Genomic DNA, 19795 nt, shown 5'->3' with positions numbered 1-19795 from the left:
AACACGCGATATTCACCCGCGCCGAAATTCGGTCTAGAGCGATGATGTCATGATTATTTGTGTCCGTTTGTCATCAGCCATTGTTGTATTATTGCGAGGTCATTGCTCTAGACAATTTCGGCATATAAGACATAATGTTTAAGCAGGAACAGGGCCGGATTTACCTTTTGGGGCCAGGCCAAACTTTGGAGGTTCACCATGTACACACAAGTGCCCAGTTTTGGTTTAGGTATAAGATCGATACTTGGATATTTGCGCGCGAAAAATATTACATTCAGATTGATTTAGCCCTAAACATGCTAAATGAAGGTGAATTTTAGGGCCAGTGCGCGCGAGGCAGGCAAAATTGTGCAATAAAATCCTATTTGGAACAAACCAAGGCGTTTGGGGGCTAAAAAGGAATATGCACAGGGCAATCTTGGGCTCCCAAAATTTGGGGGCCTGGGCCCGGGCCCATCTGACCCAATGGTAAATCTGGCCCTAAATAGGAGTGATGACTTGACCCAAAATCTATAGTGGTGTTCCAATAGCCTATCCAAGTAACATGTTCATTCCACTAACTACCCATGCTCATAATCTCCACCCAGTGACTTTTCATCTTCAAAATAGGAAATTGTTAAACTCTATTAATAAATTCTTACTTTCTCATAAATTCATCAGATTTTCCATATGCATGAACAGTTGATAAGCTTTGTACTGTCGTCATAAGATGTGCAAACCAAGGTGAGCGTGATATGTTATCTACGCGCTTTATGTGAACGATGGTGCGGTTGAAAAGCGCTATCAATATTACAAAGAATGACACCAAGAAAACTACAGCGATGAGAAACCATGGAAATACCACGGCAATGACTCCGATGGTGAAAAGTATGAACAGCATGTTTTGAATCCAGGAATCCAAGTGGAATGGTAGGCGTGCATCAACTGTAAGATAAAAACAAGATAACCAATTGATTGATTGATTGATTGATTGATTGATTGATTGATTGATTGATTGATTGATGTAAATTACACTGGTTATCAGAGAACTATTTGTCACTGATTGAATACGTCATGATACATTGGGCTATTCATATTGAAATCCATACATACCGTCTGGAAGACATGACCTTAATTTCCCTCACAGGGAATGTGAATTTCAAATGGAGTCACCCATTCAGTTAAGCCCTTTTGATGGAATTCACACTCTATATACATACATACATACACAATTCATTTACAAAGCGCCGTTTCATCTAGACCACAGCGCATAAACAAATTCAAAGCATACACACAATATCACGAAAACAAAGTAAGCAATAAAAACAGTCAACTTTTTGGGAGGAGATATGATTTCAGTAATTTCTTGAAGACTGATAATAAGTTGGCAGTACGAATGGTGATGGGTAAATAATTGTTCCACAGTCCAGGAGAAGTCAGAGAAAAAGCTTTATTTGCTGCAGAATGGAGAGATTTGACATTTAATTTATGTACAGTAAGCCGTGTTGTATCTGAAGGAGAGCGAAGTCCGGTACGTGATTGATGTTAAGGTGTGAAACAAGAAGCTAAATAACCTGGAGCATGTCCATTTTTAAGCATTTAAACACATACAGAAGTACTTTGAAATTAATGCGTTCTTTCACAGGGAGCCAGTGGAGTTGTTTTAAAAAAGGAGTTGCGTGATCGAATTTTGTTGCAGAAAAAATGAGTTTTGTATTTTGAAGGCGCTGAAGTCTGTCGATATGAGCTCTTGTTTGCTCCCAGCAAAAAGAGCATTTCCGTAATCCAGTCTGGATAGAATAAGTGATCTTACAATACTACTGCAGGTGTCAAACACACTCTCTGTGTGTAAAACTAAGGTCAAGTCTTCAGTAGAGAGTGTATCAGTGGTAGTTTGAGTCATCCTAAGGAGGGGTCACCGACCATGAGTGATTGTGGGATTTTCTTAATTTTCAAATAATTTGGGGTACGTTGATTGATTGACTGACTCTTACCTTCATCCATATCTTTTGAGAACCGGTTCAATATCCTCCCAGATGGGGTGGTATCAAAGAAACTCATCGGACAGGAAACTACTTTGTTGAAGACCTCGTCATGGAGATGAGTGGTTGCTCGTAGAGTTGTCTGAAATTTGAAAGCACAAGAAGAACTTGTTTGGCCCCTAAAATATATCTGAATAAAATTTGCGAATGAGCTCATTAAAATATATCGATAATATGCAAATAATGGCCCTCGAGCAGCGTGTAAAATAGCGCCCGTATGCACATCCGAGATGGGCTTCTTTGTCATCGGATGTGCTGTTACCAGTATGACTAGTAGCGTACCATCTGTCAAGGTAGTGGGACAAAATATTTTATGTCAATCTTCCGTTTGGCCTGATGTAGGCCACAACTAGCCTTGTGTTGATACACATCAGCATTTAAATTGAAAATATTTACATATTTCGCACGAATACATCCCAATAAAATGAAAGTCATTTTGGTAGCGGTCAGCTGGACGATTTTGTAAGTTTCTATCCTCCTTGAATTTCCATAGATATAGTTTTATAATCTAAACCACGAAAGCTGTCGTGACTAACCTTTGAGAATACTACTGATTTAAAGAAAGTAATCAGTATGAGGGCTGGTACAGAGCACCCATAGATTATCTGAAGCATCCATAGATCTGTATTATCTGAAGCATCCATAGATCTGTGTTGTCTAAGATCTACTACTCATGACTAACTTTTGTGATTACTACTGCTTTATAAGAGAGTGATCAGTACGAGGGCTGGTACAGAGCACCCATATATAATTAGGGTTGTCATAGATACTACTACTCATCATAATGACTAACCTTTGTATATAATACTAATTTCAAGGGAGTACGGGGACAGTGTACAGAACACTATACAATCTGATACACCCATAGAAATGGGTTGTCTAAAATACTACTACTCATCATGACCATGACTAGCCTTTGTGAATTCTACTGATTTATAGGGAGTAATTAGTATGAGGGTTGGTACAGAGCACCCATAGATAATCTGATACATCCATAGATCTAGGTTGTCTAAGATACTACTACTCATCATGACTAACCTTTGTGAATACTACTGATTTAAAGAAAGTAATCAGTATGAGGGCTGGTACAGAGCACCCATAGATAATCTGATACAACCATAGATCTGGGTTGTCCAAGATACTACCAAGATCCGCTGACGATGAGCTATTAGATGAAAGTAATGATGCACCCTGAAAAAATAACATCAATGAATAAATCACTTTATAATCCATGTTTAGGTTAGGTATCTTTTCAGCACAATTTAGATTCACATGAATAGTTTTACTCATAGATATCTTTCCCTTCCCAGAATCCTTTGTAAATTTGATCTTCCCAGAATCCTTTGCAACATGATACATCCCCTATTTTTATCAAATGACACATAAATAATACCTTTATTTATCTGAGAATGGACTGGCTGAACATGAGTTGATACTGATAGTCAAGAAACATATTTTGCAATATATGGATGTGCTCTGTTCATTGAGGTACATTTCGTCGCTATCAACCGACGTTGGACTCGACAGAATCAGTTTCAATTAAAATTCGAGAAATACATTATGGGATCTTCTCTAAGTTTTACTATTTTGAAACATCAAAAATGTGGCAATGGTAGTAGTTTGTGTCAGGAAATTGCAAACATGCATACCTTCCCCCATAATGCCTTGCAAAAAAGTATACACCACCTCCTTTTTTGGGTGGCAAGTTTAATACAAATACATGGCCATAATGTAATGTTCTAAGCCATTATAAATCGTCGACTGTATTACCTACTGACGTATGCGACATTTTTAACATTTTTGAGAAAATTGGTATATTAGTTTGTTATGTTCTACTCTATATATTCACCAAAAACCATGCCTCAATGAGTAAGATGTTAATTAATTTTATGTCGTATTTTACAAAACCTTGAAATGTCTGCATCACATAACGATGTATTTACCGATCGCCTATACTGCGCAAGCCCAGTATATCGTATCTGCAATTTGAAGAATTTGCCGTTTCACATACTGACGTATTTGCGCGTCGTATTTGTCATTTGAACGGCGAAATTGACATTAGTCCTTCTCACATAGTGACATATTTTATTTAATATTGATTTTTGCAGAATAATGTTATGCTCTGATACTGATAAGTGAATTATATTGAAAATATGGTATATTTGCGTTACTGTTAACCTGGTTTAATGGACAATAATATTTTAATCAAGATTATGCAGCAAATGAAAATCGCTAGATTTTCAAGTTCGATTTTCTCGAAATGCGTATTTTGCAAATACGTCAGTATGTGATACGGCCGACGAAATGTAATGTTAATGTCTCATTCCAATGTGCCTAAAAACCATCGCATTGGGCTATTCCAGTTGAAATCCATTACCTCTTATGACGTTCAAATTGTGTTACCTAAATGGTTAGCTCTATTTGAAATCTTTTGTGTGGGAAATTAAGGTCATGTTTTCCAAAGGGGGTAAGTCCATTTTGTGTAATTTTGAAAAGTTTAAAGATGATTGCTGTAACTGAGACTTGAGATGAGTTTCAACAGGCATAATTGATTTTGCTGTTGTTCCACAAACAATTACCATCTTAGCAAAGTAAACACATCGCAAAAAGTAATTATCCCTTCATTATGAGACGACAACTCAAAATCTAAATTTAAAAATAAACCCCCAACAAACGCAGTTTAAGTTCTGTAATTTTTGATGCATCTTTTGTCTGGATAGCTCAAAGTTGGTAGCCATGCTGACTATTTGATAAAAGAAATATTTTCAAAAGTTGCGCGAAAAAGCTACTGAAGTCAGTGTACCATAGCATTCTCTAGTTGACTGCTGACATATGGCGCACAGTGCCCAGCGACAACCAGCTGCAAAAAGCAAAGTTTGCAATGGGTTTTGGTGAAACGTTTGAATCAGCATCTTTTTCATTCAAAGGGTCACCATTGCAACGGAATTTTGAGCTATATTAAGACACAAATTAAGACAATGAAGGGGGTAATTACTGTAGGTGATGTGTTTATATAGTCAATCTGTGCACAATCTGTGAATAAATTCATCTCAAGTTTAGGTCACTTAAAATCGTTCCCAATGCATCATTGAAAGGTGTTAGTGTCATGATCTAAGTTTCATTTCTGTCTACTATCACTTACCCCATCACCTTGTTGGAACCAGTAACTGAGCCACCAATTACTAAATATACTACCAAATGCAAACAGAACAAAGGGAAACAGCATGAAGATAGCTACGATAAACCCACCACACGCCCTGATATATGAAAGCACCGTCTGGAATCGGTTTACTCTGGCTTCCACGGATTCATCCTTAATCAGACCGCCTGTGACAACGACACAATAGATGAAAGTTTGTACTTTTCTTTACATTAACACCAACCCCAACCCCTCTCCCAAAGTTTTTAATACTCCAAGAGGTGTAAAATTGAAAATTAACCTGGTAAATATACAATTTCACCTTAATTTTAGGGCTAAAATTGTGTACAATTGAAAAAATGTGTGCACTTTGCAAGTAGTTGCATAGTAACACAGCACCAAAATGATGTCCAGGGGGATTTGTTTTGTCTTTCCCGTTCACAGATCAGAGTCACGAACCCTCCTACATTTAAAGGATCAATAAATTTCTATGCAGATCATTGGTTAATTAGCATTCAAAAATTTCACAACCAATGACAGTTTTTAACATCCAAACGGATGATAATACCACACAAAATGTGGTGTGATCAAGCAAGTCGGCCATATACAATTCTCAGTTTCTACAGGATTATAAACAGCATGGCAAAGCTACATTTTGCAGAAATTTCCATAGAATTTGGACACTCAGTTCAAAACAATAGGAATCAAGGGGAATTATTTACTTTGTTTGGATATATCTTGAAATCAATATTTCCGTCCTTGATCACTTCACATTCCGGGGCTACAAAATCCACAGTAAGCTGGTACGGGAGCAGAAAAAAAATAAATACAGAGGAAAAATATCCTAAGATCTTACCATTTTTCTATGGCTCTGAACATTTTCTGGGAACACCATAATTCTTAAAATATAAATTGTGTCCAAAATATACAGCAGCTAAAAATGCAACAGTGCATCGGGAAAGTCAACATGCTAATTTTTGGCCAAGAAAAAGCATCACTGCATCAAGCCGGACCTTTCAGATGTGCTACCCCCAGGACCCCCATCATGGTTTTGCTCTGGACCCCCGGGGCACACCACCCAGTGGCCCAGGCCGGGGGGGCACTCAACTTTGGAAGTGACGGGTATGTGCCTACCGGAGTCGCGAAGTAGGGGCCTATCGGGTACAAAGCGTTATTTTAAAAAAAGGGGGTCATTGGGTACAAACAAAATAAAAAAGGAGGTCATTGGGTACAATATTTTGAAAAAAGGGGGTCATCGAGTATAAGATTTTAAAAAAAGGGTCATCGGGTAGAAAAAATTTAAAAAATGGAGCAAAATTTTGAAAATTTCGGCTTAATTTTGAAAAAATGGAGCAAAATTTGACAGTTTCGGCATTTTTTGTTGCATTTTGATGATGCTATTCTAGAAAAAAGGGGGTCATTGGGTAGCCGCAACCAAAAATAGGGGGTCATTGGGTAGCCGCAACTAAAAAAAGGGGGGTCATCGGGTATGGCTTTTAAAAAAGGGGTCATCGGGTATAGTCGACTTCAAAAGAGGGGGCCTATTGACAGGCACATGGTGTTACAGATTGCGCTCTGCCGTCGCATAAAATATTACAAACAGCAGGTCAAGATCCCAGAAAAGAAATTATCTTTGCTGCCCTGCAATATGTTACGACATCATGTCAAACGGCACCCATGTCTGGGCCCGACTAGGAGCGGAGCCACGGTGCCAATCGTCTGAAAGCGCAATTTCGTGATAGAAAAGCCGCAGCGCTTTAAATACTGGCATGCATTGTGTGGATTTATATTAGTGCATGGCTGTCCATCAACCATTGAAACTCAGTGTTTGATTAACAGCCGATTCATCAAAGCTTAGTATGAGATGATGTTCGGCTAGTTAGAAAAGACGCACTATGAGATTGTCGTCAGATGGTTTGTTTAGTGACGAAGGAGCACAAACTGGCTGGGACCAAGACTAGAAAAAACTCAGCAAAGAAACTTCATGCTTAATCAGGTTGAGGTTCAATTTATACTATCCATTATTTATGTTAATTTTGTTTTATCTATCCTAGTCCCACACACAATACTGCCAATATAAACTTTTTTGGATATACATTTCTGATATAGTGGACAGTGGTCATGAATTTTAAGATAAATAAAAAACTCCAAATATTCCTCCAATCAGGAGTCAGAGCCTGCTACACTCATACACTAACCTTCATATTCCAGTTTATCTGACGAAGACCTTAGAAAGTTTGGTCTCACGTCCTTCTTGCTTCCGATCTCATCCACTGATGACGTCAAGCTACTTGCCTCATCAAGACTTGTCTTTGATTCATGATTACTGCTCGTGTACTGCTCGTCCTTGTCTTCGCTTTCGTCCATATGAAATGTTCGTATTAGATTTGCGTATTCTCCATCTTTGGCCATTACGTCATTGTGTTTACCCTCCTCCAATATCCTACCATCGCGCATCAGCACGACATAGTCACAGTCCGCCAAGTACTGTATGAGAAAAATATGCTTTACATTTTAATATTTTAACTATATTCACGAGCTATGTTCACGAGCAATATTCACGAGTGCAATATTCACAGTGCACTATTCATGAGCAATATTCACGAGCAGTGAAATCAAGCAGGTCTTTCTACATTTGAAATTAAAGCATGGTTTAGATGGTCAAATAAACCTTGGGATTATTTCACTGTGTATGAAAAAGAATATTTGCTTATCACATAATAGCAAGGAATGAGTACCCAACTCATCTCAAGTTTAGGTCACTTAAAATCATTCCCAAGTCACATGGGTTAGGAATGCCAAGAACATTTCGTCGGTCGCAACACATAGTGGCGTAGAGTGATTTTCAAAATTTTCCGTTTCACATAGTGGCGTATAGCTTTAGAGCTAACTATTATCCTATAACAGTTATTCCTGGTTAATCATTAAAGACACAGTTTAATAGTTTGAACCTTAAACTTCAATTTCAAATGGAATCGGGCCACTGAGAGATAACAGTGGAGAAGTATAGACCCCGTTACTTCAAAAACGGTTTGCTCGGAGACGTATTTTGTCCTTCACGTACGCCACTATGTGTTGCGACCGACGATTTGTATGTGACTTGGGGATAATTTGAAGTGATCTCCTCTTGAGATGAGTCTGGTATTTGTTCCTAGCTATTATGTAAAAAGAGAAATTAAACATGGAGCAGCCGACAAGTGCATTCTTTTGATATGGATCATTTCTAATTCACACATATAATAAACAGATACCTGTAGTTGATGAGTGACAAATACAACTGATTTTCCATTCCCTTGTAATGCATCTTTGATGCAATGTCTAAAGATGTGCTGTCCTACGTGAGTATCCACTGCACTCAAAGGGTCGTCTAAAAGGTACACATCCGCATCTGAGTAAAGCGCCCTTGCCATACTAACACGTTGCTTCTGACCACCACTTAGGTTAATTCCTCTTTCGCCGATCTGTAAAAAGTATAAATATTTTGATGAAGATTATAGCTCTACAATGTAAATGGTGCTGAAGTTATCATTAACAAAACAAGACAATTTATGATAGTACAGACTTGACATGAAGTATGGAATATTCTTTAATGAAGTGCCAAGTCCTAATGTGGAAGATTAAGGTCACGTCTTCCATTTATTCATTGCATTGGATGAGATAAAAACAAATGAATTTTAAGTGGAATTGGAATCAATTTGAATTTAAAATTTTCAATTGTTCATTTCACCAAACAACTAACCTCAATTTCATCTCTCTGTGCTAAGGTAAACAATTCATCCAGTAATCTACAAGCATCAATGACTTTGACATATCTCTCCTCATCATAATCTCATCAATCAATCAATCCTGTGCTAAGATATCTAAATCCTACAATTTATCCTCATCATAACCTCATTGTTTATCAATCAGTCAATCAATCAAGCAAACAATAAATCAATAATTCTTACCTCAGTATCATCTCCCTAAATCCTCTTGTAAGAATCAATGTTTTTGGCATATCTCTCATCATCATAACCTCATTATCAATCAATCAATCAATCAAGTAATCAATCAATCAAGTAATCAATCAATCAATCAATCAATCAATCAATCAATCATACCTCAGTTTCATCTCCATGTGCTAAGCTGTCTAAATCCTCCTGCAAGTTACAAACATCAATGGCTTTGGTATATCTCTCCTCATCATAATCATCCCCAAATAAGATGTTTTCTTTTACAGTTGCATTGAATATGCATGCTTGTTGTGAGACATACGCTATGGAACCCTCTAGTGCTACGGTGCCATCCATTTTCACCATACGCCCTAGGAGGGTGGATATTAATGAGCTTTTACCACTGCCGACACTGCCACAAATACCTACAAGAGAACCCTTTATTTGAAAGAAAAAAATACAATGTCAATATAATTTTATAGCAGTTTGAAATTCTATTACCCTCACGCCGTTATTATTAAAATTCACTCACGGTGACTTGTCAAAACGCATCAGTTGAAATCACTATGGACCCAATAAAGCGTGCACATTCTACGCACAACATTACACAAGGTCAGACGTTAAGTTTTCCTGCAATGCGCGCTGTAACATGCATGCTTTTCGTTAAAGCCATATTATAACATTTGCTGAGGAGGACGCCCTCAATAATTCTCAAAATTCTGTTTTTTATATTCTGTATTATACCAACATACCCTGCAAAAATCAAGACTCTAGGTGTTGTAGTTTTGTCAAAATCCGAGATTTTGAATAAAAAGCAGGAACCGTCCTTTTATTATTACGATAGAAATATTAGTCGGACGCATACGCGATGTTCATAACACAGTACGTATACATGTCGTGCAGGACGGTGATCTACACAATAAAGGGGTGTATCATAACACGACCGAAGGTGTGTTACGTATTGGCGACATCGGCGCTGGTAGTAAATTCCAATTTTCTTTGCATTGCCTTATGTACGGCTCAAAAAAGTGGACAGTAAATCTATTTTGTATGAAAATGTTATAATATGGCTTCAATGTAAACAACTTACAATATTTGGGCAAAAATGTGATCACACTATTTTTGCTGTCAAAGAATACAAAGTAAAAACATAAATAATCAGTAAGGCGCGACCCTTAATCTTCCCCTTACAGTAAGTAAGCTTTATTTTATCAGTTTTGATTCCAAAAATATATAGCATGTGCCACTTGAAGTGGTTCCTGGTTCCCATGAAATTATGATGCACATTTCTACCAACACACTCATTAATTCAACTAAACTGGTATAAATAAAATGTCGCCCTCAATACACACCTTTTTAACAACCAAATTTATATCAAAAAGACATGTAACCACACTTGAGCCATCATCAAGCAAAATCTCCATTTCTCCATTTGTCCGCTGTAGCTGATTATCTTTCCCTTCCTGCTGCTGCTGCTGTTGCTGTAAACTAACAATTCTGGACTCTGATGAGCTAGTACTCTCTTTATCCCATGCAAATGTGGCATTGCTGATTTCTATGGCATTCTCTGGGTTGTTAGGCTTGTTTTCAATGGGCTCTATTTCTTCCATTAACAATAATTCCTGTATAATGTAAATTGAATTAAGCAATAAAGACACACACCAGGGCATTCACTTCAATCAATTTTGATCTTGTTGCCTGTGAACACCATGTTAGATAAGCTACTGTGTTTCATAACTTGTCTATAGTATTGGGCTATACCCGTTAAAATCCATACACCTCTATGGAAGACATGACCTCAATTTGCAGGTATACAGGCTGATTTAAATCGAATACACTCTTGTCTGTGCTTGCTGCGCTATGCTTGCTGCGCTATGCTTGCTGCGCTATGCTTGCTGCGTTCAAATCTCTTCCTCTTACATCTGCTCTTATTCTCAAATTCTCTCTCCCTCTATCTCTCATCTCATTCGTTCTTTCTATTTCTCCCATCAATTCTTTATCTCTCTCCTGAATAAAACCTGCCAATATCTTAACCCCATGAGCACTACTACACTTTATTACAGCGCCCCTGATTGGTTAATTCGTCGGGTGTATTACATAGTGACGTATGTTGATTTTTGTCATTTTTATGAAAATTGGCCAATGTATTTTAAATAGTGAGTAGTATAATATTACCAAGTTGTGAAGCTCAAGTTTGCATAATTAATTAGTTAATTAATTATGCAAATGACGGATGTTGATATATTACATTACCCGACGTTTTACATAGTGGCGTATCTAAACATCCGTCACTATGTAAAACGCCGTTTACTCGGAAAAACAACTAAATTGTATGGCGTATCTGTCACATCCGTCACTATGTAAAAACATTATTTTTCAATTTGAACGTACGTAATTCAATATTGTTCATTGAAACCTACATGATTTCTTGACGGATGTTGATAACTGGGTATAAACCAAAAACGTTTACGTAGAGCAGATATTCAATGGATCATTATTTTAGTAAAATATCACTTTTAATAAATTTTTAATGGTTCGAGTTGATTCGACAATTATTTTAAGACATTATTTCAAAGCTTTACAATATAAAAGGGATGATTAAGTAATAAAAAATGAAAATGTGATCCTTTTTAATGAGTAGGTTATTGAAAGATGATCAAAATATGTTCAGAGGCGTTTAGAGGCGGCTCCAAATTTACAAATAATACAGTGTAAATTGGTAAAAACTGAATACAATCATTGGCGTTCTGTAAAAAGAAGTTACAGTTTGTGTGATTAGCTATATCATGAGAGTGAGTACTAGTAAGATCAGGAGTAAATACTCAAATACAATATGCCATGTATGTCGTGGGCACTCGTGACCAGTCGGTTTTATTACGAAAAAAGCGTTTAATAATAAGCGTAAAGAACCGACGGATGCTTCGAAGTCCTTCCTTGATCCGACTTTTATGCGCAAGACATAGTGACGGATGTGTGACGGATGTCCATAGATCAACACGAGAGACCAGATTAGCGTGCGCGATATTGGCGCAAGACATAGTGACGGATGTGTGACGGATGTTAGGGTGCAACGTTTTCACGTTTTTACATACTGACGTATAACTTTGTAATCATTTTACTGATTTAATAGCGAATAATTCTTCATGTGATAGATGTTTCAAGATACTTTAGACACTAGTTTTTTAAAATACAGCAACTTTTAGAGGATTTTACTTGACAGTGTTCTGCTATGGGTGATCACAAATCGGCGTACTCTTTGATCGCGTCTAACTCAAAAACTTTTTTTCTGGCGAAGTTTAACATCCGTCACTATGTAATACACCCGACGAATTGCAAGATACACCCATCTGAGTAACCAATCAAAATAGATATTTTCAAACTTTTAATTTGATAAGCTTATTCTTCGTTACTGCCCTATTGACTATTCTTACCATATACACTTTCTCAGGCATGTAAATAGACTTAGTGTGCAAAGGGAGCAAAAGAGTACAAACATATATGCTGTAATTTGTGTCATCCTAATTTTACTAGTAAATATGTTTCCACAGAAGCAATCTTCCCCTGCCCTCCCCTCTGGTTCTGTCCAGCCAATACTTATCTTAACCCCCTGCCCACTCCCTCTGGTTATGTCCAGCCAATATTTCCTATAAGCCCTGCCGGCCCCCTCTGGTTATGTCCAGCCAATATTTCCCTTAACCCCGTGCCCCCATCCCCCTGGATAAGTCCAGCCAATACTCACTTTAACCCCATACCGACCCCCACTGCTTATGTCCAGCCAATATTTACCTTTACCCGTGGCATGGCCACAAGTGTTTCTGCAATTGCCTTGGCAGCAAAAGGTATTCCCATTATAATAACACGAGTAGCATTCAGTAATGCCAGGTAAGTGAAAGCCTGTAAGGAATCAATAAAAATAGAATCAATGTTTGAAGCAGAAAACAAATCTTGGTGATTTAGAGTATACTACGTCAAATTCACAGGGTCTTGGCACATTGGGCTATTCAATTGAAATCCGTACATGGACGACATTAAATCGTCCACACAGGAAGAGTGAATTGCAATAGGATTTCTCCATTTGAAATGAACACTTGCTGTGTAGGAGATAAAGCACGGACATTAGTATCACCAAATGACTCCAAAAGCTATTTAACTACAATTCAGGGACTTGCAACCCCAGGCTTCCAGCCAAGCAGTGCAGACCCTAGATCTATCATAGTGAGCCTTCGCAGCCAAGATTAGCTCCTCGTGTTTCTTCCGGGACCTAGACAATTTGAACTAGAAAAAGATTGCGACCGCCTGCGACCGCATCTGTGAAGCTTGAATTTATGTGTAGTAAATGCCACCATTTTTGCCCAAATGTATCCAGATATTAGATTTTTTACCCAAAATGCTTCTTCTAAGCAAATTGATTAATTTCAATGTCTCATCAAATTCTCAAAACGGCTTCCATTTGCATTGAACATTTAAAAAAGCATGTCTTGTCATATTTATCCAGTTATAAGCATACAAACTGATTAATTTCAGTCAAGAGCTCCGTCAAATAGCCATTCAAAATTATAATAGCCCTATTCAAAATATACATAATTATCTCGAACTTCACACAATGTGACTTTTGGGTTAGTTTCACCAAAATCATGATAGCTGTGGTTTGTAACCTAACACTGAACCTGGGGTTTGGCATTAAAGTGTGAGTATACATTATCTTAACTAATTAGTGAGTCGCGTAGCTAAGATTAGTGAGTGAATATAAATAGAGAGGACCGCCTGGATGAATGTGGGAATGGTATATCGTGGACGTGTTTAGGCCTATAGTATTTTAATAGGCAGTTGATCAACAACTTTGGGGAGGGGGGAGGGGAAACCCAAAAGACTTGGACAAGTCTAAAAGAGCTTGGCGCTCCACCCACGCGAACCGCGTATTGCTTGACAGACACGTGTCTTTCTAAATTTATGCAGGCGTAGGATGGGACTTTATTGACGCGCGCAGTAACAAAAACCGAATAAGTCTCGCCTATTACAAGCTGATCATAGTGTAGGGCGGTGACTTGTCTGGTTACGCGATACACAATCAATCACAGGCTGTGACAGGATCATCAGACGCAAACTATTTTTGTTTAATTATTCTGACCATTATTATAACTTGACCAGAAATTGTGACAACAGTTCGCACAAAATTACCGCAAAAAGTTGGATTTTTTTCGTAAAAATAAATTGTAGGTTTTTACTGGGGAAAACTGTGGGAAAAGGGTTTTGACTGGTGGGTTTTTTGTTTGATCTTCATTTATATCTTATTCTGTTTGGGCCTGTATGTATTATTCACCATCCTCATATTATGTCATTTGTATTTCATAGTAATACATATTCTAAGATAAACATATAAACAAACAAACAAACCTGTGCTACATCAATGTCATAGCCCAATGATGTATGAAGGATGATGGTAAATGACGCACTCATAATTGACACTACAGGCAGCATACTAGTACTGAGACTTTGTACATAGCCAGCCTTCTCTAGAACACTGCGTTCTTGATTGCGTATAGCTGAAAATTGAAGAAACACTATGGACCACAATGGCCTCATCCCAATGGCATAGTTCAATAACCTCAATTAAACAATCATAGTCCAAAATTGCACTCAAGTTGCAGAGTATGAGATTTAGTACCCAAACAAAGCCATATTATAACATTTTCAAACAAAATAGATTAGCATTTCTTTGCCATAAAATGTTAGCTTTTACTCTCAGATATATCCCCTTTTATTTTTGAGCCGAACAACTACGGCAAAGCAAAGAAAATTGGAATTTACTACCAGCGCACATGTTGCCAATACGTACCACTCCTTCGGTCATGTTATGGTACGACCCTTTGTTGTTTATATCACTGTCCCGCACGCCGTGTACGTACTGTGTGTTATGAACATCGCGTATGCGTTCGACTAATAATTCCATCGTAATAATAAAGCGCCGGTTCCGGCGTTTTATTCAAAATCTCGGATTTTGACAAAACTACAGCACCTAGAGTCTTGATTTTTGCAGGGTATATTGGTTTAATAAAGTACAATTTAATCGTGTAAAAAATAGAATTCTATAAATTTCAGCAAATGTTATAATATGGCTTTAATGAATGTACAAATGTATTGAGGTTAAAGACGTGTGCCCTTGATAGATGAGCATGTTGTGGATCCTAGTGAAACAGTAATTTTGTATTACAATCATTTTCATCACTTATACTATACAAATCAAACCAGAAACACATATACAAAATCATCAGCTGGAGAAGAAGCTGTACGGGGATTCGAAATTTTGCGAAACGTGTGTCATACCCCTTGAGTTGATGGGGTTTTCATGCTTTGATCCCAGAGGGGCGTAAGTTAACAACAAAACAGCCAAGCCGCTCAGTCCCGTCACACTACCACAAGATTCCTCAATGACCAGCGATCTTGAGCATGTACGGCCATCTGTTCTGTTGAATCATCCCTTCATCCTACCCTAACACACATTGGATGTCAGGTCTCCTTTTGCCACAAGGACATGAAGGAGGTATATAGAGAGCATTACTTATAGCAGGCTGTCTAGTATATAACAGACAAAGGATGTGCCCTAGGAATAATTTTATCAGCTGGTGATTCCTTACAAGAGGCTCAGTGTTGGCAATGTCATATATGATTGTGTTTGACACATGATCTGTATGCCAATGGCTTATAATGGCAAAAAATGTTTGGTTTTTGTTTATGCGCTTGTCAATAAAGTCACAACTTACGCTTGCATAGATCCACATCATGCACCAGTCATGCATTTCGCAATGCGTAAACTAGGTGCTGCGCCCAACTGCGTATATGCGATTCTATATCAATACATGATGTTATGAGTCTCATTTTTTGCCAATTATAAGCCAAACAAAGTAGACTGCTGCCCCCATTCGTCAACTTTCTGTCAAAAACGTGCATAGTGCAGTTATGTCCACGACAAATTCACCGCGACCTTTCCAGACATAAACCCGCTTAGTGAAGATATGCAGTACTAAACCATTATAATAATCTATTGTCCAATGCAAATTATTACCACGTGATAATATTAATCCAATGAGCGATCGAATTGTCCGCTACGGTCGATTAATCCAATCGATAATGTCGCTATTGACATGTACGGACGGAGCTCCACTGACCGAGTTTTGGGGTATTTTTCACTGGTTTGCTGTCATTTACTCATCAAGGCGGTCCCCCGTTGTTACAAGGACCATGCTAATGATTTAAAAATTGACATGTAGAGAATAAACCATACTTGATTCACAGAAAGTACTAAATTTGTACCTATTACGGTTTTGTGACACCAATCTTCCAAATACGACCAAGCCAGGGCTGCCCGGTCAAGCAAAATGTGCATTGGAATAACACGGGAGTTTGGACAGATGGTAGGATTGCTTTCTCATACAAATGTATGGTCCCCTGTTATTAAAGCTTGTACCGGGTTGAAAATTCAGATATTTTGAAAAGAATAAATAATTGAAACATAGAGCAAGTACTAAAATCATAGCTTTTATACTTTCTGATATATGACGCTAACTAGTTCATCTCCTATATCTACAACACAACGCTACCAGTAGGGGTCAATTGCCTATTGTGAGCGCCCCTGTGTTGTGTGTATACATGTAGTTAACAATAACTGCATGATGGTCGGACTTTAATTTGCAACCAGATTCTGATTGCATTGAGACTGTGCAGTTGTGTCTTAATTGACCTTTTGACCACAATTGTTATTAAATATATTATTATACATGTTATACGAATTTCAGAGCTCAATACAACAGCACGGGAAGGTGCACAACCACAAGCCGCGCGAGATTATTTTCACGAGTCCAACACGATACAAGCGGTAAGATTTTCTGTCGTCACTACAAGCATAACACAGATACATGCGCAGTATGGGTATGGATTTAGATTAGTCTAGGGTTATATAGTGGGTGGGGATCTGAAGATTATTGCTCCATTCAATCCCAAGGACAAGAGTTCTCAAAATTTATTCTATTCATGTTGTATTAGACCTTGCTCACCATGGTCATTTGCATAATTCAAATAATTATGTTGGAATTATTACTCCCCTCTAATACTATGCAACTTGGATTTTAAAAAGGTAATAATTATAATTACAGGGTTGTGATCTTACCTCCTATTTGCTTTGCAAATGGAATCTCCCAAGCGTACATCTTGATAAGCTTAATGCAAGTTACAACTTCACTCATGAGACGTACGCGTTTATCTGTGATTTTAATGCAGTGTTGACGAAAGCGAGTTATCAGTTTGGACAAAATAATCTGTATATGAATAAACACAAACAAAACCAATTGAAAAATATTGTAACGACTCGACTCAAGAATGACTTTAGTTCTGCCTGTAGAACCTGCGGTTTTTTGGTCGCCTTAACACTGCTTTTATCACCTGATGCAATAAGCCATCTGATGCAATTTTATTTAGACTAATGTCTCAAAAGTCCATCTTTCATCAGCTTTCATCTAATACCCCATCTTTTTCATTTTCTCATCGAAACCCCTATTTTAAAGTCTCACAGCCCTTACAACTGTATCAATTTCATATAGAACTGCACCCAACCCTCCTCCATTTGTTTCACTGACCTGTAGTGGATAAAACATGATATAAGATATTGTCCCAAGAACCGCCGTCCAACCAAGGATAACGTAAGAGGCAATGAGACTGAACACACAAATAAAAACTCCAACGATTCCCATTGGTAGGAACATACCGAGATCAAACACTCTTTGGCTGTCATTGGTACACAGATTAATGATCTGATAAAAAAAAGGAAGAAAAAACATACACGTATTATTAGTGCTATGTCATGTATGTTGAATCCTAGCTTAGATTCCTCTCCTTTTTCAAAAATCTGTGACGAAATTGAAGTGGTCAGTTCCAGAGACATCCATTTTTGACAGCTGCTCATTCCCAACACCCCCTTTCAGATCAGTTCATGAGACCCCCATTTTTGACCGCGGATCCCCTTGGCCGGCAGATCAGTTTTATTACATCATATTTACTCAGGGTAACCCGATCAGCAAAAATGCTGTTCTTACACGGGGCCCTGCATCATATAACAATTGCACAACAGAAATTTAAAATTACATATAATACAACAAAAATTATTAACACATATCAAATCAAACCAGCATGACAAAATAATATAGCACCAACTAGAGAAATAGTTATTTGACCAAAAACAAACAAACAAATGAACATCTCTATATATAAATACACTTAGCTTAAACCATGGAAGTACTTCTAGTACTTCCTTGCTTAAACTTATACATATTCTTAAAACATTTTAAATTTGAGGCGTTCCTTACATCATAATCAATTTTGTTCCATACCTCAACACCACTGTACGAGAAAGAAAATTGAAAATATTCGGTATCATTACCATTAGAGCAAGGTTCCCTAGACCCATTTTTCTTTTACCCAGTTTTCTATCTCAAGTTCGGATCTGGCTGTGGCACACCCTTATCAAAAAACAACAACAACAAAACCAATATGTGAGCGCCTCACCCAAAACGTTTTAGCTCTAGACCATTTTCATCAAATTTTGTCCCCTTGAAAGTTGTCTTACCTCCCTTGTCACCTTTTGCCCCTCCCGCTGAAAAAGTCCTGGTTACGTCACTTAATACACGGTAGCTTACCTCCCCAACAGATTTCCCCTTTAAACTTCGCAATCGTAATATTTTATGATAAACCATCGCCACCAATGCTGCTCGTATCCTTCCAGCCACACGTGCACTCAAGTAGAACCCTAAACTCAAACAAGTAGCCGTTGTCAACTGGAGACTTGTGAACGCAACAACTAATAGGCAGCCGTAAATAAAGTCAGGTTCGGGTGATTGTGTAAAGGCTATGAGTCTACGCATTACGACGGTCTGAAATAAAAGAATTGACAATAAGTTTTTTGTATACACGCCCATGTGCACTACCCGTCGTAGTATCGGCCTCTAAATTTATTGGTTGCAAAGAGGCCTAGGCCTATATCATGTATTGAGCCCATCAGCGATATGCCAAGTATGGCCAGTAGGACTGCTGAAATATATTAAGCTTAAAATTGTTTAAAAGATCTATTTCAATTGGTTACTTTGATGATTAGTAGGCACTGTAAGAAAAGCAGTAGTAGTATAATCGACCGAGGGGTTGAAGAGGAAATATTAACAGCTACTGAAGGGTTGGAAAGGAAATAGCTACTGAAGGGTTGACTCTTATCCTAAGAGGACCTCTAAATGACCCTTGCTTGGTCTAATAAACATGGCATTTGATATCCCCAATGAATTTGTGAAGTCATACTCTACATGTGGTCCGGTCCAATATGGGTTACAAATGGCCATGGCGTTGAAGAGGTAAATAAAGTAAGTTTGACATTTTGTCACACCCCGTACAGACCATGTCCCTACATACACAAAAACTGTGCTCATTTAGTCCTGTCTTGAACTTGTTCGGCAGGGACAAAACCACAAATGCAGTCACTATTACTCACTGAAGAGACCAAAGCTGAACTTATTGATATGGCAAGGGCGAATGCACTACAGATGACACCGCCTCGCATGATATATAACAACGCACTGAACAGTGATGCATCTGTACTTCCATGCTTGGTAAGTAAATGAGCCCATCTTGCCTCAAGCCTGAAATGAAAAAGAGAAAAATCCAGGGAG

General features: G+C 38.0%; 1 protein-coding gene across 1 annotated transcript in view; it reads right to left on the bottom strand.

The window, feature by feature from the left end:
- Positions 1-19725, bottom strand: part of LOC140143885 (ATP-binding cassette sub-family C member 5-like) — a 34605-nt gene extending 14880 nt beyond the window's left edge. Inside the window, exons 1-14 of the mRNA XM_072165715.1 lie at positions 19618-19725; positions 18779-19012; positions 17723-17896; positions 17257-17404; positions 14487-14635; positions 12879-12986; positions 10445-10714; positions 9261-9530; positions 8412-8621; positions 7359-7647; positions 5164-5348; positions 3060-3212; positions 1974-2103; positions 642-924 (exon numbers count right to left, since the gene is read on the bottom strand). Coding sequence (XP_072021816.1) covers positions 642-924; positions 1974-2103; positions 3060-3212; positions 5164-5348; positions 7359-7647; positions 8412-8621; positions 9261-9530; positions 10445-10714; positions 12879-12986; positions 14487-14635; positions 17257-17404; positions 17723-17896; positions 18779-19012; positions 19618-19686 — 2672 coding nt within the window. The 5' untranslated portion in view covers positions 19687-19725. The remainder of the gene's footprint in view (positions 1-641; positions 925-1973; positions 2104-3059; positions 3213-5163; positions 5349-7358; positions 7648-8411; positions 8622-9260; positions 9531-10444; positions 10715-12878; positions 12987-14486; positions 14636-17256; positions 17405-17722; positions 17897-18778; positions 19013-19617) is intronic.
- Positions 19726-19795: the final 70 nt, after the last annotated feature.

Source organism: Amphiura filiformis, unplaced genomic scaffold (assembly GCF_039555335.1).
Source record: "Amphiura filiformis unplaced genomic scaffold, Afil_fr2py scaffold_31, whole genome shotgun sequence".
NCBI lineage: Eukaryota > Metazoa > Echinodermata > Ophiuroidea > Amphilepidida > Amphiuridae > Amphiura > Amphiura filiformis.
Note: the sequence above shows the minus strand (reverse complement) of the source record. Positions and strands in the feature narration are given on the sequence as shown.